This window comes from Panthera pardus, unplaced genomic scaffold (genome assembly GCF_024362965.1).
Source record: "Panthera pardus isolate Hobbes unplaced genomic scaffold, ASM2436296v1 HiC_scaffold_16, whole genome shotgun sequence".
NCBI classification, from domain to species: Eukaryota; Metazoa; Chordata; class Mammalia; order Carnivora; family Felidae; genus Panthera; species Panthera pardus.
This window is the reverse complement of record NW_026526721.1, coordinates 65,507,728-65,532,695: the sequence shown is the minus strand read 5'-3', so window position 1 is coordinate 65,532,695 and position 24,968 is coordinate 65,507,728. Positions and strand designations below refer to the sequence as shown.

The window sequence follows — 24,968 nt, the reverse complement described above, 5'->3', positions numbered from 1 at the left end:
TCCTCCTTTTATAATGCCTCAAGGTGCAAATCTCCTAATCATTGCTTTGCACCCAGAAGATATTCAACAAGTTAATGACTACGGCACCAGGCAATAAGTGTACTCATTATTATCAGGAGCATGTTAGACATGACCATTGCTTGAAGTAGGAAAAATAATAACCTATTGGTTTATCTAGGAACTCTCTCTCTCCCAGTCTCCACTCTATCCCTCTCTACTTACTAGCTATGTGGCCCTTGGCATGCTGCCTAACATCTTCATGCCTTGGTTTCTTCATCTGTACAATGACAATAACAATAGTATCTACTTCATAAGATTGTTGCAAGGATTAAGCGCAACAATCCACGTCAAGCACCTAGGTCAGCATCTACCATATAATTAACACTCACTATAAATTAGCAATTATTATGATTATGATAAGCATTCCTCCCCTCCAATAGATTTTTTATTTAAATGTATCATTTAAAGGTATGAGAAAACAGAAATCACAAAAGAAGGCAGATGACTGATTTTATATTTGGTCAAGATTCTAACATCCTATCAGGCAAAATTAATTTGAAATATATATATAATTTGAAATATACAATTTGAAATACTCTGTTTGTATTGAATTGGAAACTAGTGTAATAGAAAGACTAAATAAGCTACCAGTAAGAATCCCTGTAGGGGATGGGCATTAGAGACAACCTCCCCTTTACAGGTAAAGAAACAGATGATTCAGAAAAATTCAGTGACTTGCCCAAGGTCATACAGCTAAGGTCAGAATGGGGAGACTAACTTGAACCTTCCAAGCCTGCCTGGCTCCTTTGCTGTTGCCCTTTTCCACTGCACCCTGCTGCCTCCCAGTTGTATGTATGGCTGAGGCCAACACAGATTGGAGATGCTGTTACTCCAAAGCCTTACAGGCCCCAGCTGTTCATTGCTAGCACTCTATGGGCAGCAAGCCCAATTTCAGGCTGATGGGGCTGAGGCTGCTGATACTCTTCTGACTTTAGGGAGAACTGACTCACAGTCCCAGACAGGCTGGGGCCTGCAGATGGAGGTTATGCGGGGCTCCATCTGTGAAAGGCTGCATGATAAAGACAGAGGATCTGAGGACTATCTAATGTGCATTTAACCCATGAGAAGTAAGAGAATACTACATAGGTCTAAATCTAGTTATGTCCAGGAAGACAAACCCAAGAATGTATCAAGTCACACCCAAAATATCAAGACAAAAGAAACTATTTTCAATCTGTTTGGAGGAAGAAGCAAAAGTCAGGAAGGGATAGCTCTCTTTGAGAGAGGAGTGCTCTTTGAGAATTGGTGTAATGTTAATAAAGAATTGAAAGGAGGCAGAGTTACTTTGATCTTGAGCAAAAGAATGGTATTCTCTGTAGAAGTTAGAGAAAACAGAAGAAATTGAAGACCATCTGAGAGGGAGAGGAGGCAGGAGTAAAGCACATTTTGCTGTTTTTTGTGAGTCTTGGGCTTAAAAGAATTATATACCAAATGGATTGAATGCCTAATATTATTAGTACATTATATTTGTATAGACCTTTGCAGTTACAAAGAATTAATCATTATTTCAGTAGTCAACAAATTCAATATTACAAACATTTATTGAGCTTTTGCTTGTGCAAAGTACAACTGCTTTTTCCCAAATTGGATGACGATGACCTCTCAAGTCTTTCCTAAATATAGACTAAGCACACCCTGCTGGAGGGTGCTTTTTATATTTTCTCTAGTATTTAAATCATCACCATGGAGTTAAAAAAATAAAATATCTCTCCACATTTTTACATATACATAGACTATAGTACTTATTCAGATTATTAACAATTTCAAATGTAGCCTGAATTAATGAAGTTAATGAACTCTGGGTTATAGAGAGCTCTTGGTGCACCTCTGCCATGTGCCAGGAAAAATGGGAGCCACAGTGGCTTCTGGGTGGCTTAGTTGGTTAAGTGTCTGACTTCAGCTCAGGTCATGATCTCATGGTTCAGTTTGTGAATTCAAGCCCCGCGTCGGGCTCTGTGCTGACATCTCAGAGCCTGGAACCTGCTTCAGATTCTGTGTCTCCATCTCTCTCTGCCCTTCCCCCACTCATGTTTTGTGTGTGTGTGTGTGTGTGTGTGTGTGTGTGTGTGTGTGTGTGTCTCTGTGTCTCTCTCTCCCAAAAATAAATAAACATTTAAAAAGATGGGAGCCACAGATGAAATGATGCATCTTCCTGAATATTGGAGGATTTATGTGTGTGCATGTATGTGTGTGTGAGGGGGGAGGGTTTAAAGTGCATATTTGTATCAAAACAAACAACCATTTTTTATTTTGTGGTATAGAGGACAAAGTCTGCTCCTTTGAGCTTTGTTATAGTCACATCCTAGGGATATGTTTTAGGTGCTAAAGTCTGAAAAGTACTAAATCTTAATCTGGACATTTAGACTAATATACTTACTTGTAGGCATATTAAAACTTCATTAATTCAGGCTCTGTTTTTTGAAATTTTTAATAATCTGAATAAGTACTACCTACCGTCTATGTATATGTACAAATGAGCATATTTATTTTTTTTAAGTTCCATGTGATGATTTGAATACTAAAGAAAATTTATAAAAAACCACCCTCAATTTATAAGGAGCAATTTATATTCAAATACTTAATACACAAATTATAGGTATTCTTATCTACTCATCAAAGCAGATGTGGAAAGTTGATCAGTCTCACTTTAAATTGCATTATGTATTTGAACTTTTGCAAAACTTCCTTTCATTTTCTTTAACAATATTTCTTATAATCAAGCCTTTTCCTTCACTTTTTTTGTCTTCCTGCCATTTGTGACAATCAGTAAGGTTTTAAATCACAAACCACCTCCCATTTTCTACTGCATAAACCTTCTAAAGAAGGTGTGGTTTCCTAGCTTCTAGTTGGGCAGGCTGTAACAGGGTCATTGTACTGAGGTTCCCCAATACAGTTACCCTTGGAATGACCTTGTTAGTTTCAATTCAGACGAAAAACTTGGCAAACAATAATAACCCAATGGGCCATTCCCCAGGGAAACCCTGACATACCTAAAAATGATATTAACCATTTAGTCTATTTACATAGAAGACAATTGTCACAAATTTCCCTTCCAAAGCCAGTAGAACAAAAATTTACAGATTAACTCCAAACTTTAATGAATTCCTTATTAAGAGGATAGCAAATTCTACATAAAGGTCATTTGCTACAAACACAGTCTGTTGCAAGAGCATTGAGTTTTTAATTCTCATTATTGTTTCATGCATCATTTATCCCATACCACATTGTTCCCCAGGTGCCAGTCCTACTCATCCTGTCCCAGTGCTTAGGACCAAAGGACCAAGTTGTGTGGAGGAATGGAAAGCATGTTATCTTGGCCACAGTGGAAGGCCACTGTGTGTGGCCTTGAAATATCACCCACCCTTTCAGGCCCTTAGGTTCCCGAAGTATGAAATGGAAGGATTAGATGAGCATCATCTTTTTGATGACTGTCAGTTCCAACAGTACTTGCTTCTGCAATGTGAAGCAGGAAGAGGTGAGATTTAAGAGGTGGTGGCGACTGGTGGGTAAGTGGCTGGGGTAGGCAGTTGAATGAGGACTTTGAATGCAAGACAGAAGAGCTTGAATTTTCTACAACAGACAGGAGGATCAAGTTAGGTTCCTGAGCAGCTGGGTGAAGTGCTGAAAGTGGTGTGGGAGTTAGGTCAGTCTGACTTGTGTGTAGGATGCAGTGGAGTGGATCTGGTGATGTCATACATACACAATGATAGCGAAGTCAAGACAAATATCTCATTATTTTTGCCTCCCGGAAGGGAAAAGAGCCCACTCTAGTCTTAATGAAAAGAGATAATTAAATAAAAAATAGTCAACCTGGGGAAAAATGCAGGGCTTACCTTCTTGCTATCTCCCAGTAATCATCTTCACCCATGCTCCTACATGAGTGCAGGCCTTCAAAATATCCAAACCGTTTTCACAGGTGCTGTCTCATTTCATCCCCTCAAAACCCGAGTATTTTCTAAAAACAAAAACAATCCAAAGTCAAGGCCAAGAAGTAACTAACCACAGACTCTGTTAGGCATCTTGGCTGCATTAGAATTTCATTATGGGGGCACCCGGGTGGCTCAGTCAGTTGAGCATCCGACTTTGGCTCAGGTCATGATCTCATAGCTTGTGAGTTCGAGCACCATGTCGGGCTCTGTGCTGACAGCTCAGAGCCTGGAGCCTGCTTCGGATTCTGTGTCTCCCTCTCTCTCTGCCCCATCCCCACTCATGCCCTGTCTCTCTCTGTCTTAAAAAAAATAAAATTAAAAAAAAATTTTTAATTAAAAAAAAAAAGAATTTCATTATGGAAAGGTTCTCTCAGCTGATGGCTACTCAGAACAGTTATTCATGGAGTGGTCCATGAGTACTGAAGTGTGGAAGTCCACCTCCTGGGGTCAGCAGGATGGTAGATGGGATCCCTGACTTCCTAGACATCTTCCTGAGTGTATATTGATTAAGTTATGTCCTCCAACCTCTTGTGAGATGAGAGCCCCTTCCACAGCCAAGTGCTTGTCAGGACTATTACCTTCTCATTCAAAGATGGAGTGAACATCTATCACATGGGAGCAATCCATAGGCAAGGAAATGGGTTTTAAATGACTTGACAATTCCCATTGATAAGTGTGACTACTTAATGTGCTATGTAGGTTGAGAAGGACCTTGAGACTAAATTATCTATTTTATCCATGTTAGCCAGGGTACAGAAATGGAATAAATCATGCCACAGGTACTCACTCATTTTTCAATGAAGCCTATCCTTAGGCTTTACCACTTGGGGTTTAAAACCCCCACCCAAGGATTCACCTTTACCAAGGTGGTTTCTAATTTGCCAGGTCATTAAGTTAGTGCAATGCCCAGTTACTACTATTTTGCCTTCAGAACAGCCTTCAGCATGTTCCCCATTCACTGTCTAGAAGGCCATCTCTACTACCCTCTGCCCTCTGGGTTATGTGAGGCTCCTTGGTGCCTCAAATATCACAATGGAGTGATATTTCTGGCAAATCATCATTTGGCTGTCAGTAGAGTATGCATCCTCTTCCTAAAGCAAGGTAATCCTAATTTTGGCAGAGAACAAGTTGTTTCTTTAGGGAGCATGATGAGGCCTCTTTCATAAGTTGTCATTTGGATGCCAATAGGTTATAGTTTCAAAAATAAAGTTCAAGGCAAGGGACCAGTCTTCTAAATGGCTACCTGGCAAGAGCACTTAAGTTTGTCCCCAGATTCACTGGGTTCTGGGTCATTTTCCAAAAGAAAAAAAAAATCCATTTGATTGCTTGATGAGGCTTCAGCCAGTCTCTAAAATTTGCAAGTTTTGGGGTGCCTGGGTGGCTCAGTCAGTTGAGCGTCTGAGTTCGGCTCAGGTCATGATCTCATGGTTCATGAGTTCAGGTCCCGCGTCAGGCTCTGTGCTGGCAGCTCAGCGCCTGGAGCCTGCTTCTGATTCTGTGTCTCCCTCCCCTCAGCTTCTCCCTTGCTCACACTCTGTCTTCTCTCAAAAATAAATAAAGTTTAAAAAAAATTAAAAAAAAATAAATAAAATTTGCAAGTTTTGACTCATTCACTTTGGAGATAAATTTCAGTATATCTTTGCCCAAATCCTATAGATTGCCACTGTCCCTGCAAAGGTACAAAATCTCAATATGAATGATCTCAATTTAATTTGTTTTTTCTTTATGAGGGAAATTCCAAACTGCCTCTCCATTTCCCACTGTATTAGCAAGTAATGTGAATCTAACCTTAGATAGAGGAATACTTACTTCTGTGCCAATTCTTGGCTTCTTGAGTGAGCATCATACTTCAGGTTGCTTCAATAATGTCATGAGTTGTGTCTAAGGTAAACATTAGTTATCCCCATATCTTCTTACTGTACTCTTACCTCTAACCTCTGATTTCCTTAGCTTAATTATTTTTTTTTATCTATTCAAAATTCCTTTGCAACCTTACCTCACCTTCATAATTCTGACTCTACATATAGAGGACTTCTTAATGATAAATATATCATTTTGCAGTCTTTTTTAAAATTTTTTTTAACGTTTATTTGTTTTTGAGAGACAGAGAGACAGTGTGAGCAGGGGAGGGGCAGAAAGAGAGGCAGACACAGAGTCTGAAGCAGGCTCCAGGCTCTGAGCTGTCTGTACAGAGCCCGATGCAGGACTCAAACTCATGAACCACGAGATCATGACCTGGGCTGACATCAGCTGCTTAACTGACTAAGCCACCCAGGCACCCTGCAGTCTTTTTTTTTAAATACACACATGCATACACATATTTCCTCATTTTCTTGGTATATGTCACATGCTACCTTGGACCAATAATAATCTCTTATAGTCATCCATTCAACCATTCATTAAATAAATATTTGTTGAGGACCTTCGATATACCGAATGTATATCTTATCCCTTCTAGCCAAATTAAAAATTATTAAGGGTACTGATCATGTCTTGTATTCTTTTTTTGATTCACTTCCATTAAGAATAATACTTTGGGGGCGCCTGGGTGGCTCAGTCGGTTGAGCGTCCAACTTTGGCTCAGGTCGTGATCTCGCGGTCTGTGGGTTCGAGCCCCGCGTCGGGCTCTGTGCTGACAGCTCAGAGCCTGGAGCCTGCTTCGGATTCTGTGTCTCCCTCTCTCTCTGACCCTCCCCCGTTCATGCTCTGTCTCTCTCTGTCTCAAAAGTAAATAAATGTTAAAAAAAAAAATTAAAAAAAAAAAAAGAAAAGAAAAGAAGAATAATACTTTGTAAGGGTGCCTGAGTGGCTCAGTTGATTAAGTGTCCGACTTCAGCTCAGGTCAGGATCTCGCAGTCAGTAAGTTCGAGCCCCGCATTGGGCTCTGTGCTGACAGCTCAGAGCCTGGAGCCTGCTTCAGATTCTGTATCTCCCTCTCTCTCTGCCCCTCCCCAACTCATGCTCTCTCTTTATCTCTCAAAAATAAATAAATGTTAAAAAAAAAAAAGAATAATACTTTGTATATAATAGATACTCAGTGTTCACTAATTAACAATTTTTTTTTTTTAACATTTATTTATTTTTGAGACAGAGAGAGACAGAGCATGAACGGGGGAGGGTCAGAGAGAGGGAGACACAGAATCTGAAACAGGCTCCAGGCTCTGAGCTGTCGGCACAGAGCCCGAATCGGGGCTCTAACTCACGGAGTGCGAGATCATGACCTGAGCCGAAGTCCGCCGCTTAACTGACTGAGCCACCCAGGTGCCCCTCAGTGTTCACTAATTAAATTCCAATTGTAACCATACTTCAAATCTGGTGGGACCCTATGTATACATCTTTCCTTTTAAAAAATCTCCAATTCATCTATCAGATACCATAAACACTGTCTTGTACTTCAAGTGTATTGGTTTCCAAGGCATCTATTTATTTTTATGTAATTATTAAACACTGGTCACTACAAAACATAAAGGAATAGGCCATTGAGAAAAAAGAAGGCCCATGAAATTCTTTTTTAAAGGAGGTCACCTTATAAACTGCCTGCAGTTCATGAGTTCTCTAGCCTGCTCAGAGCATAACTTCATGTCTTTAGAAAAATATTTTTCTGGGGCACCTGGGTGGCTCAGTTGGTTGAGCGCCGATTTCAACTCAGGTCATGATCTCATGGTGTGTGGGTTCGAGCCCCGCGTCGGTGTCTGTGCTGACAGCTCAGAGCCTGGAGCCTGCTTCGGATTGTGTCTCCCTCCCTCTCTGCCCCTCTCCTGCTTGTGCTCTGTCTCTCTCTTTCTCAAAAATAAAATAAACATAAAAAATAAAAAAAAAGAAAAATATTATTCTGAGAACATAGTGGGTGTCATAGATCTATGGCTGCTCAGTGAACAATTATTGATCAATGTGTTAAAAGTTGAGCCCAAAAAGCTAGTTACAGTTCTCTTTGCCACTATTTTTTTAATCTGTAAAATGGGAATAATATTAGCTTTCTTATCTACCTTATAGGTTTCATTACACACCCAATACTATAATGTTCATTATAAATTATTAAGCACTATGCATAAAAGGTGAAATCCTGGAGTTGCCTCTTTGGCAAGGTTTAGGTGCTAAGAATAGCATTTTAGGTGCGAATCACAAATATCTAAAATTACCCTGTAAAAGACCTTAAATATCAATAAATTCAGTCCAGCTATTTTTCTTCCAGTATTGGAACATATCACTATTTCTTTGGTTGAACACCAGATGAAGAATTGTATTTAATTTCCATTTATGGAAATGTTATACAAAAAATATGTCCCGTTATTATTATTATTATTTTTTTTTTTTGAGAGAGAGAGAGAGGCCATGCAAGTGGGGGAGACGGGAAGAGGGTGAGAGAAAGAAGGAGAGAGAGAGAATCTTAAGCAAGCTCCAGGCTCCATGCTCAGCACAGAGCCCCACATGGGGCTCGATCCCATGACTCTGGGATCATGACTTGAGCTGAAATCAAGAGTCAGACACTCAACCAACTGAGCCACCCAGGTGCCCCAATATGCCCTGTATTTTTAAAAACTATCAGTACTTTCAGTTCCCTATATTCACACAAATAATAAGCATGTGGGAAGTGGGAATGAGTGAAAGAATTGAGTGAAAGAATAGCAGATTCACTTCTCACATCTCATATTCCTTATGAACTAAAACGTATGATTATGAATGTATTACTAATGGTGTTATAAGCCTTATTTCATTGGCTCCTGCCTTTGCTTGCTGGTGCAGGACCTCCAGCTCCTTGCAAAATACTCTGCTCATAATTTTTGAGAGCCCTGAGACAGTGTTTTATGTAGTTTCAAGAACAAGACTTATCTGTGACCACACGGATGTCTGTTGCTAAAGTTTCTGTTGTCATTGAACACTTGTGATATTAATCATTGAACCAGCCCCATTAGACCAGGTCACCACCACCTTCTACTGGACGTTTTCGTGATCTCCATTGTAGCCTTCAAGAAATTAAAATACTTTTGTGTTTTCTGGAGACTCCAATACTGCAAAATTATGTTGTATTTCCTCCAAGAAGTGGGAAAAAAAGCCCTAATTACTCATTTATGGATTATAAGTGATGTAATAAAGATTTTAATGCACTGCTATTTCTGCTTATGGTGTTTTCCAAGAGGAGTCAATGAAGCTGCATTAGAGAATGAATCTTCCAGATAGGTAAGCATATACCCTCAATCCAAGAATGATATCTAAGATATAGCATGACATCCAAGATATAGCATGACATGGGCATTGACCAATTGGGACACTGGCCTAGTGCATTGTAGCAGTGCAAATGGACTGAAAAATAGCCTGGATAAATCCCCTTGTCGATGGTGTCCACACTTCTTGACAGTCTTTCTGCCAAAACCCATATGTAAATCATTTCTTGGTTGCCTAAACCCACCAATTTTCTGGATATGCCAAGACATGTTTGAACCCCAGTGGTGGACAGAACTTTGTCCTAACAGAGAAGTTATATTTGAATGCATTTAATTTAATAAAATTGATACTCAAATTATATGTAGCAACAATAATGGAAACATTTTAAATGTAAGAAAAAACATTCAGAAAACCAACAAATGAATGAATCAAGCAACTTTTTATTCTTGGACATTTTCTCTGGGTCCTTGCCCATATGCAAATATTTTATTTTTTATTTCTCTAATGTTTATTTATTTTTGAGAGGGAGAGAGAGACAGAGCATGAGCCAAGGAGGGGCACAGAAGGAGGGAGACACAGAATCTGAAGTAGGCTCCAGGGTCTGAGCTTTCAACACAGACCCTGAACCGGGGCTCGAACTCATTAGCCACGAAGATCATGACCTGAGCCGAAGTCTGATGCTTAACTGACTGAGCCACCCAGGCGCCCCCGTATGCAAATATTTTATAAAACTGTAATTTTAATCATTACAATTATGTTTCACTTTTCAAGTGCAATCATATTGCTCATTTTGCCAACTCTTTTTGAGTTACTACTATGTGTACAACATCAACTGAGATCAAGAGAGATGCTTTATATTTCCATGTAATTTCATTTAAGTTGGAGAGAAAGTTAGATATAAAGGCAAACTACATGTATGTCCTCTTTGGGCCACTCAATGGCTTTTTTATCACTCAATGGCTTCTCTTATGCTTAGAAGTACTTCACTTTAACTCCTCTCATGCCAGATTAAAAGCTTAACCTCCACAGAATAGTTTACTTACTGAGAGTTCCAGCTGACTTGGCTCTGTAAGGGATTTAGTTTTAATTCTAAAAGGGCTCATACCCTGTTGACGTTGAAAATATTTTAAAAATGCAGATGAACAGACCATAGCCAGGTTTTGAAACATATACAGCAGTTTTCTCAATTTGCTGTGAGCAAATGTATTTCCCACCACCTCTGGCATAGTTGTGGGCACACAGAGAATGTACAATAGGCACTTCCTAGTGGTGTCAGGATATTCAGTAGTGGGTCTTTTCCTCTTTTCCAGTGCAGACTAGCAAAACTTATAAAATGTATAGAATCACAGCCAAAGAGTTTAATGATAAAAATTAGGATAATTGGATCACTTTTGATAAGAAGACTAAGTGGGAAAACTGTATTCAAATTCTCAGGTAATGGTTGGAGAAAGTAGAGTGCTGACAGGGTCGGGTGGGGGGAGTGGCGGGTGTGTGTTCAGCTGTCTCACGCTGGTAGATTCCTCAAAAAGAAAAAAAAAAACCCAAACCTGCATTTCTTACTGACCACATAATATGGACAGAATATAATTTACCTAACCACACCTCTATTACTGATCCTGTTTTCTTTTATTTTCTCTAGGTCTGTATCTTATATGCTAATCATACGTAGATTCAAACTACCTCCAGCTCTCTAAATACCTCTTTACATACATGTCTGGCATTACATAACCTCTTCTCTTTGTCTGGAATGTTCTTTCTTTTACCCATCTGGAAAACTGAACTTTGTTTAAAGTAGTGGTCTACAAACTGGCTGAATTAGTACTTTCCTGAGACTCCTGAATGCTCCTAAAACAGTAGTAAGAGTTATTTAGGGAAATATTAGTAGTTATCTTTCCTAAGTTATTACTTTCATCTTCAAGCACTGGACACTGCTAATGCATACACAATGTAAATTGTAAAAATAAGGAATAACAGACGTGCTGAAATATTAATGGGTTTACAAAACTGAATTATAAACCCTCTCCCACAAAAACCCTTTCTGTTCTGATATCTGGCATTTTCTACTACTGTCTGATTGGGAAGTTACATAGGAACACACATTCCTTGGGGCTTTGTGTGTTCTCTCCCATTCCCTTGTAGAATTCCATCCTACAGGTATAGGAATGAAGTTGAGCAATGATGCATCTTAGTGGCCACAATCCAGTGATTGGCCCTCTCTGCATTCTGGAATTTCTTCTTGATAATCCATGGGACTTCAATATTTCTTTTTCAAGTTTTCACTCCGAGTCAAAGGTATTCAATAGCCAAGAAACAGAATGCCAGTTTTCTCATAGCTTCCACATTTGCCATCAACATTATATAAAGACCTAAAGATTTTTGTTCTATTCTGAAATAGTCCTATTCCATGTAAAGAAGAAAAATTTGACCATTTCTGATTTGGTGCCAGCTAATGAGTTCCCAAACTTTTGTTCTGAGAACTTCTCAGGCCTGTATCTATTACATTATAATGCACATAAAACAAGGCTGAACTACCTAGAATTTGTTGTAGAGAAGTATGCTTAAGTCAAAGTATTCAATCAACACAAAGTACTTACAGTTGTCTAAAAAAGTTCTTCTGAAAAAATGTGAATAGAAATGGAATAATATTGAGATAGCCCCAAATAATCTAGTAATAATATATTAACAACACAATATGCCCTCTTAGGAGCAGAAATGTGACAAGCATAAAAAACTAAAAGGATTCATCAAAGGTTTGTTCTCCTTTTATCTTACATCGTACAGTCCTTTGGATAGTAAAATTAGAGTGTTTATATATGACCTATCAAAGGCTTGATATGAAACTTTCAATATAACCAGAGTCTACTTCACAGTGGCAATATTTCAAACACTGTCCTTCTTGGGTAGTCACCTATTACTTTCCCATTTGGGCCCATGTCATTGATTGGAACAAGCATGACCAAGTATGATATGCCTTGTTATCCTGGGCACATATTCAGCAACCACACAAGTGAGTTACCTCAGAGGCTTTCCTGCAGTGACATTTTATATCTGCTAAAATGCCTCCCATAATTCTCCAATGTCTACAAGACAAAGCCCAGATTTCTTGGTGTAACATTCAAATCTGGCCCCAAACTACCTTTTAAACCTTATCTTCCATTAGTCTCTTCTATCAGCTTTCTGTTCTAACCAGACTGGTTTTTCTGAAGTCAGATAAATAGACTCACATTGCCCTCAGTTGCTCTGACAGCTCCACCCACCTCAGAATTTACTAAGAAGGGGGTTTGTCTGATGGGTTGGAAATGAAGTAGTGGAAAATAATTTACTTCCTCTCTCCTTTCTTCATCTCCAAATCCTAGTACTTATCCTTTAAGATCCACTTTAGACTGAAGTGTTTTCCACTCACTTATTATAAATAGGACAGCATGAAAATTCATTTGAGCAAATTGTGTTCTGGCTTGTAAGTTTTTTATGGGTTCAAATTGTGATTTTAAATAATTATTTAACTTACCATGTGTTTGTTTCCCTATAAGATAAGCTCCCCAAGGGCACAGAGCCACTCATGTGGCTAATATACCTCTTTATATCAGGTATCTAACAAATGTCTTGCATATAGTATGTACTCAGTAGATACTGGCTAGACTTATTAATTTAAGTCACATTACAAAGGATTATCAATAGAAATGTTAGTGGTGGATAGTGTTGCTGAGGAATTCCATGTAATCAGAGGCTTTAAAAAATTTTTTTTTTAAATGTTTTTTATTTATTTTGAGAGTGAGACAGAGTGTGAGGGGGAGAGGGGCAGAGAGAGGGGGACACAGAATCCGAAGCAGGCTCCAGGCACTGAGCTGTCAGCACAGAGCCTGAGGTGGGCCTTGAACTCACCCGTTGTGAGATCATGACCTGAGCTGAAGCTCGGAAGGAAGCTCAACCAACTGAGCCACCCAGGCGCAACCCACTCCTTTTTTTTTTGAGAAAGAGAGAGAAAGAGAGAGAGGGCACCAGTTGGGGAGAGGAGCAGAGGGAGAGAAAGAATCTCAAGCAGGCTCCGTGCTCAGCACAGAACCCCAATCAGTGCTTGAGCCCATGACCCTGGGATCATGGCCTGAACCAAAATCAAGAGTTGGAGGCTCAATGCACTGAGCCACCCAGGCACCCTAGAGAGGCTTTCTGAGGAATATGTGAATCACAGTGAAAAAATTAGTCTGGAGGCAAATTTCCTTTAATATCAGATTTATTGTATAAATATTAAATGAAAACATTTAAAGTTAATATTTTCATCTATAATTAAATATGCTGATATGTTAACAGAATCATTGTAATTTCTGTCTTCCTTTTCAGGCTTGATCTGAATGTATATATATTTTGCAGAATTGGAAATATGGTAACATATAATGTGAAGTCCTATATTTTTCAATTAGTATTGTTTCTGAGTTGCTTTTAGTCTTTACATTTTTACTGGCTGCATAATATGGACATAATATAGTTTACCTAACTACACTTCTATTATCTGATTATTGTTTTCCCATATTTTCTCTAAGTCTGTATCTTATATGGTAATATTCTTAAAAAATTTTATTAATTTTTTAAGTTTACTTATTTATTTTGAGAGAGAAAGAGACGTAGGAGGGGCTGAGAAAGAGGCAGAGAGAAAAAATCCCAAGCAGGCTCTGCACTGTCAACGCAGAGCCCAATGTGGGGCTTAAACTCATGAACGGTAAGATCATGACCTGAGCCAAAACAGGTTGCTTAACCAACTGGACCACCCAGGTGCTCCAATTTTTTTTTTTTTTTAAGTTGGCTTCACACCCAGTGCAGAGCCCAATGCAGGGCTTGAACTCACTACCCTAAGATCAAGACCTGAGCTGAAATCAAGATGCAGATGTTTAACTGACTGAGCTATCCAGGCACCCCTTATATGCTAATCCTATATGCATAATTTCAAACTACCTCCAGCTCTCTGAATACCTCATTACATACATTTCTGGCATTGAATAACCTCTTCTCTTTGCCTGGAATGTTCTTCCCTTTACCCATCTGGAAACCTGACCTTTGTTTAAAATAGTGGTCTAGAAACTTTTATGATCCTATATCCTACTAGTAAAAAAAAAGTTAATATCAGCTCCAATATAATCTGCATATTTACAAAACATATATTCTTGACCTAATGTGATATGCACATATAAGACACATACAAGAATAAAAAAGGATAAGGTATAAGAAACAATATTTAAAAATATAATTTTTTAAATATTTATTTTTGAGAGATAGAGACAGAGCATGAATGGGAGAGGGGTAGAAAGAGAGGGAAACACAGAATCTGAAGCAGGCTCCAGGCTCTGAGCTGTCAGCACAGAGCCTGACATGGGGCTCGAACTCGTGAACCACGAGATCATGACCTCAGCTGAAGTCTGAAGCTTAATCGACTGAGCCACCCAGGTGCCCCTCAATCATATTTAAACTTAGGGTAAGCGTTGACTTTACCAATAGTGGATGGTAACTTGGTATTTGCAAAATTTTTCTCAAGAATTTCAAAATTTCAGGCCAATTTCTTGTCAAATTTGATTAGCTCATTATTTTCACCTAACAATGTGAATGAGGAAGCGTTTCTACCAACAGTAGGAGAATGTTAACTTTGCTATTTTGTTCATTCACTTACTCTTGCACTGTTAGTAAAATCTGTCATCTATATCTGTAGGAATCACTTCAACCTGTGAGGGTCAATATAGTTAAAAGTCAAATATGACTGAAAAGTCACTTAATCTCTTGTTCCTCAGTTTTCTCATCAGTAAATAGAGAAAAATTTCAACTACTATATAAAGGCTTATGTGCTCCAAACACCTACCATGGTGTCTCAGATGATTTAAATTTATTGTTGATCAAAGGGTACAATTTTCATTAAAGGGGATTCTTTGAGTGGAAAGGAGAGACCAAAAGTGACAAAGAAAAGAGTGGATCAGAAAATAACCAGAAACCATGACAAAATAAGTAATAAAATGGCAATAAATACATATCTGTCAATAATTACTTTGACTGTAAAGGGACTAAACATGCCAGTCAAAAGACGTAGGGTGTTAGAATGGATAAAAACAAACAAACAAACAAACAAAAAAGACCCATCTATGTGCTGCCTACAAGGGACTTACTTTTACAGCTAAGGATACCTACGGATGGAAAGTAAAGGAATGGAGAAACATTTATCATGCAAATGGATGTCAAAAGAAACCTGGAGTAGCAATATTTATATTGGACAAACTAGACTTTAAAACAAAGACTCTAACAAAAGATAAAGAGGGCACTATATAATCATAAAGGGGAACAATTCAATTGTAAATATTTATGCACCCAACATGAAAGCACCCAAATATAAAAACAATCAATAACAAACCTAAAGGAATGAATTGATAATACTAGAGGACTTTAACACCCCACTTACATCAATGGATAGGTCATGTAAACAGAAAAAAACAAGGAAAAAATGGCTTTGAATGACACACTGGACCAGATGGACTTCACAGATATATTCAGAACATTCCATCCCTAAAACAGCAGAATACACATTCTTTTCAAGTGCACATTGAACATTCTCCAGAATGGATCACATATTAGGTCACAAAACAGGCCTCAACAACAACAACAAAAAATACTGAAATCATACCATGCAACTTTTCTGACCACAATGCTATGAAACTAGAAGTCAACCACAAGAAAAAAATCTGGAAAGACCACAAATACATGGAGGTTAAAGAACATGCTACTAAACAATTAATGAGTCAACCAGGAAATCAAAGAAGAAATTTTAAAAAGTACATGGAAAGAAATGAAAATGAAGACACAACAGTTCAAAACCTTTGGGATGCAGCAAAAGTGGTCTTAAGAGGGAAATATATAGCAATATAGGTCTACCTCAAGAAGCGAGAAAAATCTCAAATAGACAACCTAACCTTACATCTAAAGAAGTTAGGGAGAAAAAATGAAGTCTAAAGTTATCAGAAGGAAGGAAATAATAAAGATTAGGGCAGAAATAAATGATATAGAAACTAAAAAATCAATAGATCAAAGAAACCAGGAGCTGGTTCTTTGATAAAAAATAATCAAATTGATAAACCTCTAGCCAGACTTGTCAAAAAGAAAAGAGAAAGGAGCCAAATAAATAAAATCACAAATGAGAAGGAGGAATAACAACCAACACCACAGAAATGCAAACAATTATAAGAGACTATTGTGAAAAACTATATGCCAACAAATTGGGCAACCTGGAAGAAATGCATAAATTTCTAGAGATATATAAACTACCAAAACTGAACAGGAGGAAATAAAAAACTTGAACAGACCAATAACCAGCAGAGAAATTGAATCAGTAATCAAAACAGGACCAGGTGGCTTCAGAGGTGAATTCTACCAAACATTTAAAGAAGAGTTAATACTAATTCTTCTCAAACTTTTGCAAAAAATAGAAAAGGAAGGAAAAGTTCCAAATTCATTCTATGAGGCCAGCATTACCCTGATACCAAAACCAGATAAAGACTCCAATAAAAACCAAGAACTACAGGCCAATATCCCTGATGAACATGGATGTAAAAATTCTCAGTAAAATACTAGCAAACCAAATCCAACAATACATTAAAAAAAAAAAAATCACTCACCATGATCAAATGGGATTTATTCCTGTGTTGCAAGTGTAGTTCAATACTCACAAATCAATCAATATGATACATCACATTAATAAAACAAAGGATAAGAACTGTATCATTTCAATAGATGAAGAAAAAGCATTTGACAAAGTACAACCTCCATTCATGATAAAAACTCTCAATAACGTAGGTTGAAAGGGAACATACCTCAACACAATAAAGACCATATATGAAAAACCCAGTTAATGTCCTAAATGGGGAAAAACTGAGCTTTTCCTCTATAGTCAGGAACAGGGCAGGATGTCCACTCTTTCCACTTTTATTTAACATAGTGCTGGAAGTCCTAGCGTTAGCAATCAGACAACAAAAACAAATAAAAGGCATTCAAATTGGCAAGGAAAAAATCAAACTTTCGGTATTTGTAGATGACATGATACTATCTATAGAAAACCTGAAAGTTTCCACTAAAAAACTGCTAGAATTGATAAATTCAGTAAAATTACAGGGTATAAAATCAATGTACAGAAATTCATTGTATTTCTGTATACCAATAATGAAATAGCAGAAAGAGAAATTTAGGAATCAATCCTTTACAACTGCACCAAAAACAGTAAGATACCTATGTATAAACCTAACCGAAGAGGTGAAAGACCTGTACTCTGAAAACTATAAATCACTGAAGAAAAAAATTGAAGATGACACAAAGAAATGGAAAAACATTCCCCACTCATAGATTGAAAGAACAAATATTCTTGAAATGTCTATACTACCCAAAGCAATTTACACATTTAATGCAATCTCTATCAAAATACTACCAGCATTTTTCACAGAGCTAGAATAAACAATCCGAATATATATGGAACCACAGAAGACCTCGAACAGCCAAAGCAATCTTGAAAAAGAAAAGCAAGCTGGGGGCATCACAATTCCGGACTTCAATTCATAATTCCTAACTTGAAGTCTGGCTCTTGATTTCTCAGGTCATCATCTCATGGTTCCATGAGATCAAGCTTCACATTGGGCTCTGTTGCTGATAGTGCAGAGCCTATTTGGGATTCTCTTGCCCTCTGTCTCTGCCCCTCCCCCATGCATTCTCTCTCTCTCTCTTTCAAAATAAATAAATAAACATTTAAAAAAAAGCTGTAGTGATCAAAACATTATGGTACTGGCACAAAAATAGACCCATAGGTCAGAGGAACAGAACAGAAAACCCAGAAATGAACCTACAACTATATGGTCAATTAATCTTTGACAAATCAAGAAAAAATATCCAATGGGAAAAAGATAGTCTTTTCAACAAATGGTGTTGGGAAAACTGGACAGCAACATGTTGTCTTATACAAACATAAATTCAAAATGGATTAAAGGCCTAAATGTGAGACCTGAAACCATAAAAATCCTAGAAGAGAACATAGGCAGTAACCTCTTTGACACTGGCTGTAGCATCTTCTTTCTAGCTATGTCTCCTGAGGCAAAGGGAAACAAAAGCAAAAATGAACTATTGGGACTTCATCAAAATAAAAAGCTTTTGCACAGCAAACGAAACAATCAACAAAACTAAAAGGCAACCTACAGAATGGGAGAAGATATTTGCAAATGACATATCTGATTAAGGATTAGTATCCAAAATCTATCAAGAACTTATCAAATTCAATACACAAAAAATGAATAATACAATTTAAAAATGGGCAGAAGACATAAATAGACACTTTTCCAAAGAAGACATACAGATAGCCAACAGACACATGAAAAGATGCTCAACATCACTCATCATCAGGGAAGGGTAAATCAAAACTGTAATATCACTTCACACCTCTTAGAATAGCTAAAATCAACAACACAGGAAACAAGTGCTGGCAAAGATGTGGAGATAGGGGAACACTCTTGCATTGTTGGTGGGAATGCAAACTGGTGCAGCCATTCTGGAAAACAGTATGGAGTTTCCTCAAAAAGTTAAAAATAGAACTACCCTACAATCCAATCCAGTAATTGCTCTACTAGGTATTTACCCAAAGAATGCAAAAATACTAATTCAAAGGGATACATGCACCCTGATGATATAGCAACATTATCTTTAATAGCCAAATTACAAAAACAGCCCAAATGTCCATTGACTGATGAATGGATAAAGATGTATATATACAATGGAATATTATTCAGCCATAAAAAAGAATGAAATCTTGCCAATTACAGTGATATGGATGGAGCTACAGAGTATTATGCTAAGCAAAATAAGTCAGAGAAAGATAAATATTGTATGATTTTGCTTATATGTGGAATCAAGAAAGAAAGCAAATGAGCAAAGGGGAAAAAGAGAGAGAAAGAGATAAACCAAGAAACAGACTCTTACTACAGAGAATGAAGTGATGATTACCAGAGGGGAGGTTGGTGGGGGGATGGGTTAAATAGATGATGGGGATTAAGGTGTGCACTTGTGATTAGCGCTGGGGTATTGTATGGAAGTGTTGAATCACTATATTGTACACCTGAAACTAATATTATAAACTGTATGTTAAATAACTGGTATAAAATAAAAACTTTAAAAAAAGGGTATAATTTTCAAAATGGCTCAATACTGCTGCCAAATTAAATTCCTCTGATGATTCCTATTTAGTCAATAGTCCACTTCATCTCCCTTAGACATAAAATTGACCCATTTACATGGTAGTGTCAGTAATGACCAATCTCTTTTTGGTGTCAAAGCCTACTACCGAGGGAGGAGCACATTTCTTCTGTTGCTTCAGATTCTCTAAAGATGCTCTATTTTTCTAGGTCTCTTTTCTACTCAGCCCTGAAATTGTCTCCTTGAATCCCTCTAAAAGTGCCTGTCTAGCAACTGCTACTTACCTTTTCCTGTTAGATTACTTTCCTGTGGAACATTATCAAAAGTTATTGACTAAGGTACCTCTGTACTTTTCAATGTGTTAATTCCCAAATTGAGCTATTTTATTTTTTTATTATCTTATTTTATTATTTTATTTTATTATTTTATTTTATTTTATTTTATTTTTTGGTTTTTCTGCATTCCTACCTTTGTTTTTTCTTCTTAAGTGTTTTGTTCCACATGTAAAAGTGGAAAATGAAGATAATACTGGAAAGCATGGAAACAATAAAGGTCATCCAAAATGCCATCAGAATTAATATTTCTGAACATCACACACACACATATAATTTTATAAATTGTGTTATTTTTTGATGGAAGGCAGGGTGAGCTAGTAGAAAGAGACTAAGGTGTAGATCCCATCCCAGCTTTGCCATTTACTGATCATGTGACCTTGAGTGATGTCCTTATTTTTTCCTTCACCTATTAAAAGAAGGGCTAATACCTATCTCTTGGGGTTTTTTGGTAAAGTTAAATAGTCACTCAATAAATGTAAATATATTTTTCCCTTTCTTTTAATCGTTGACCTTGATATTGGAGGGCTTTCCTAGAGTTCATTAACCAACTCTTGTTCATCTCATAGTATTTGACTGCAAGTATCCGGAGCACAGAGACCATCTCTTATTAAAATTTGAAGACCAGCACCCAACATTTAAGTTGGCTATATTCTGGCTAAATAAATTAGGTTCTATGATGAAGAGTTTGCCTGTGGGCTTCTATTTGGAATGGTTGACTCTGGGTTCATTTAAACTGCATCTCATATTCTATTTGCTATCTTCATTCTTAAACCTGCCTATATTTTCTTCTAGTTTCAATTAAAAATGCAGCTAAGTGATTTTAAGCAAGTCATTTACTCTATAGTTTCCTCGTTTGTAAAAACAGTAATTTCATAATAGTACTTCCTAAACTTTATAAACATGATAGTACTTCCTAACTGCAAACTGCTATACAAATATTTGTTACTACTATAGAAGCTAGTTCATTGTGCATTTTATTTTAAAATTTATTTTTTATTTATTTTGAGAGAGAGAGATCAGGGGAAGGGCAGAGAGAGAGGGAGAGAGAGAATCTCAAGCAGGCTCCACACTGTCAGTGCAGACTTACAGCATAGTGTTATAAGTTTGAGATAGTATGTGTGAAGCACTTTATAACACTGTCTGGGACATTGTAAACACTCAGTAAATATCAACTATTAAAATTATGATAGCCTCCCCCCCGCCCCCCTCAATGGCTCAGTCAGTTAATTGTCTGACTCTGGATTTTGGCTCAAGTCATGATCTCAGTTTGTGAGTCTGAGCCCTGAATCAGGCTCCACACTGGCAGTGTGGAGCCTGCTTGTGATTCTCTCTATCCCTCCCCTGCTTGCTCTTTCCCTCTCTCAAAATAAATAAACTTAAAGAAATTACTATAAACTGATAAGTGGTTGACAACAGGTGAGAAGGTAAGCAAGAGTTTGAAAGTTCAGAGAATCACTGAATGTTAATTTCAGTACTGTGTTTTCTCATAAACTTCTCCCTTCTTACGCCCTAATTCTAGACTGAAATACTTTTTTTTTTTTTTTCCTATAAAATTTCCCTCTGTTGGTCAGATTTTTTTTTTGAGAGAGAGACTCCCAAGCAGCTTATGGCAGACAGCCCAACTTGGGGCTCGATTTCACTAACTGAGACCATGACCTGAGCCGAGATCAACAGTCAGTCATTTAACCGAGCTACCCAGGCACCCTGGTCAGACTTTTTTTTTAACAGCATCAGTTCAAAATATTTGGAGGCAGTAAGTTTGACTATTTTTGTGCTTTGTTGTATATGCAAGAATAGCCATGTTTCCAATTTGTATAACCTGAACTTTTGTCATCCAGTTTCCTGCTGGTATAATTGGAAGCAGGGATAGGGAGTAAAGAGGAAGGCAGGATTTAAAGCTTTGCTTCACAGCATTTTAGATACTAGAGGCAAAGGTCTTTTCTCTCTCTCTTTAATAAATGTTCATTTTTGAGAGAGAGAGAAAGAAAGAGAGAGAGGAGACAGAGTCAGAGAGAGAAAATCCCAGGTAGGCTCTGCGCTGTCAGCAGAGTCCAGTGCAGGGCTGGAACTCAAGACCTGAGCTGAAGTCCTATGCTTAACTGACTGAGCCACCCGGCTCAAGCAATGGTCTTTCATAATGGCATGGAGAGACAACATTCACCTGACAAAGTTGCCATATACTGAGTTTGCTTTTAACATTCTTTATCCTCTTCCGTGACATCCAGAGACCTCATGATTTCTCTAATTGCAAAAACTAAGAGTCTCTATGGGCTATAAAACCTATGTTCAGGTTCGATATTACAAATTTACTGCACGTTGGCCATGTCTACTTCTGAATGTTTTAAGTTTGGCCTGCAGATTTCTGAATATTGGTTGCCAACATTTAAAAACCCAGAGATTTCAAGGGGTGCCTGGGTGGCTCAGTCGGTTAAACATACGACTTTGGTTCAGGTCATGATCTCATGGTTTGTGAGTTCCAGCCCCGCATCAGGTGCTATGTTGACAGCTCAGAGCCTGGAACCTGCTTCGGATTCTGTGTCTCCCTCCCTCTCTGCCCCTCTCCCGCTGCCTCTCATAAATAAATGTTAAAAAAAAACCAAAACAAAACAGATTTCACACAAAAACCCAGTTTTAGGGTTTCTCTTGGGAAAAAACCATCTATCTCAGAACACTGGACCCACATGCCTGTAGGCAACAATCTGCTAGAGCTGAACAGCTGCTCCTTTCAGTTACACCACGGACAATAATTTGCCACATTTCTTATTATTCTCCGTTGTCTTATATATACAAGGCCAATTTCATTCATTTGCTTTACTTTTCTGGCCTTTGTAGACATGTGAGTCTGCAATCCCTATCTAGACCTTTCCTGTCTCCCATCAAAGCTTACTTTGTTCCAAGTCCCTCACAAGTATTTCAAAGTAATAGCTAGGTAAGCTGATCAACTGTATTTTTACATGTGCTTTCTGGAGATAGTATCTTCACAAAAAGGATGACTGTGCAGATGGAAATTACAGGCACCACGGATTAGTCAGGATGGCAGCTGTTCATTCTACTTTTTCTGCTATCCTGGCGTAACTATACCTCACAGTCTTAAAGCAAACCAAAGGAATTGGTTCTCTGTAGAACAATGAATACCGGCCTATGTGTGAAACCTACTTAACTAGTACTTTTATAGATCACCCTGGTTCCAAACGACCAAAAGCTATGGGCTGTTCTGACTCCCCGTTTCCTCGGAGGCTTCAGGATATCCGGCCTGACGGCATTTCCCCATACCTGCTTTCGGGGCTCGCTTTGCGCTGGGCAGGCGCGCCCAAGAAGCGCGCGCATCCAGCATGAGCTCATTTCTCAGGGGCGTTTCCAGGAGGCCCGGCCTGGCTGCGCACACCAGGCGCGGTCGGCCTCTCTATCAATGGCCCCTGCAGCTGAGCAGGGCGCGAGCGCCCAGAAGCGCTGCCTCTCTGAAAGCTTTGTTACTATTTTAGCGACTGAGAGTTCGCACCCGGCCGGGTAGGCGTCCTAGTTCCGTCTGGCCCTTTCGGGGAAGACGCCGACTCTCGGCACGCGCTATCCCGGGCGGAGGGGAGGCTCGGGCGCGCAGATTTAGCCGCGCCGGGCAGAGCACCTCTTCGTGGGTGGGGAGAGCCCCTAAATTCCCTGTTCGCTTGAGCGCTCCGAGCCCAGCGCCGCTGACCGCAGCAGTTTCGGACCGGCTGCGCAGTGCCCGCGCTCCTGATCTGCGGTTTCCACAACGGCTGAGAGCAGCCGCAGGCAAGCCCGTCACAAGGTCCGCCACGACCCTAGTCGAGCTTCCCTCCGCTCCTGGGACCGCCGCCGGAGGCGGAAGGCCAATCACACTGCATCTAGGTCTTGCGATTGGACGGCAGTGAGTGCCGATTGGCTGCCGCTACGGGTTTCGGCCTCCCTCCTTTTCCCTTTTGCCCCCACTCCAGCTACAAGGGTTCAGGCCAATGAGAAGGCGCTTTATAGATGCCCTCCCTTTTCTTTCTTCTTCTCTCCACCCTGGAGAGGGAGGAGACATTCTGACTGGCCAGACTGTCCTCGGAAGCCCCCCTCGCTTCGCCAATCACCGAGGGAGGTACACTCCCAGCGGAGTTTTCGGCCAATTACAAAGCGGCCACGGCGCCCGACCGTGCTGTTTCACCAGTGACTCCGGGTTTCACCGTCCTTAACTCTTCAAGCTTTTTCGTGAGGGCCGGCGATTTTGATTGGCCACTGGTGCCATTGTCGAATTTCTCTTCTAGCCAGCCACTGAACGAGGAGAACCCACCTTTTCGTTCGGCTATTTTCGGCATTTTCCGCTTTTTGGGCGTGGATTTCCAGCGACACTTCCTAATTGGTTTCTCAGGTCGATCGGCTTTTTCCGGGAGGAGCCACAAACAATCGACGTCCGTGATTGGCTCCGCTCGGGCTTCGGCACCGTAGCCTAAGTGGGCGGGAGTGGGGCTCGGCCGGCGATTCCCAGACGCCTGTTACGCGGGTGGCGGGGCGCTGGGCGGTGTAAGGCTGGGTGGGGGAGGAAGGAGGCGGAGGACGAGTAGGAGGGGGGAGGGGGAGTGGGGAAGAGCTAGGCGGCTGCGCAGACGGCGCTCCTCACACAGAACAGCCCCCGACCCGGGCGAATGCAGGCTTGTGCTGCTGTTGCCGCCGCCGCCGCCGCCGCCCGGGCCGAGTGACAAAGGAAGGAAGGAAGCGAGGAGGAGCCGGCCCCGCAGCCGCTGACAGGGCTCCGGGCTGGGGGCAAAGCGCGGACACTTCCTGAGCCGGCACCGAGCAGAGGCGAGGGGCGGGAGGGCGGCCGCACTGGTGCCGCGGACGGGGGAGGGGGCCCCGAGGGACGGAAGCGGTTGCCGGGTTCCCATGTCCCCGGCGTATGGGGAGCAGTCGAGGATCCGCTGCCTGGGGTCTGAAGGGAGCTGCCTCCGCCACCGCCGCCGCCATGGCCGCTGGATCCAGCCGCCGCCTGCAGCTGCTCCTGGCGCAATGAGAAGAGGAGCCGCCGCCACCGCCCGCCTCTGACTGACTCGAGACTCCGCCGCCCTCCAGTTCGCCGGGCCCCCGCCGTCAGCCCGCCGGATCCCGCCGCTGCCGGAGCCGCAGCGTTTCCCGTCGCATCTCCGAGCCGCCCCCCTCCCTCTCCCTCCTTCCCATCCCCCCTTCTTTTCAAGCGTGAGACTCGTGATCCTTCCGCCGCTTCCCTTCTTCATTGACTCGGAAAAAAAATCCCCGAGGAAATTATAATATTCAAAGTACTTATTTTCAATCAAGT

The 24,968-nt window shown here is 40.0% G+C and overlaps 1 protein-coding gene across 2 annotated transcripts; it reads right to left on the bottom strand.

The window, feature by feature from the left end:
• Nucleotides 1–3,296: 3,296 nt before the first annotated feature.
• Nucleotides 3,297–24,906, bottom strand: LOC128777255 (uncharacterized). 2 transcript variants are annotated; one of them, XM_053903414.1, is made up of 2 exons: nt 22,955–24,906; nt 3,297–4,015 (listed from the first exon to the last, which is right to left on the bottom strand). In XM_053903414.1, the coding sequence occupies exon 1, from the start codon at nt 24,904–24,906 to the stop codon at nt 24,172–24,174; it is 735 nt and encodes a 244-aa protein (XP_053759389.1). In that variant the 3' UTR covers nt 3,297–4,015; nt 22,955–24,171. The 2 variants fall into 2 exon arrangements, with proteins under 2 accessions (XP_053759389.1, XP_053759390.1); XM_053903415.1 differs by having other exon boundaries at nt 3,302–4,015; nt 23,970–24,906.
• Nucleotides 24,907–24,968: the final 62 nt, after the last annotated feature.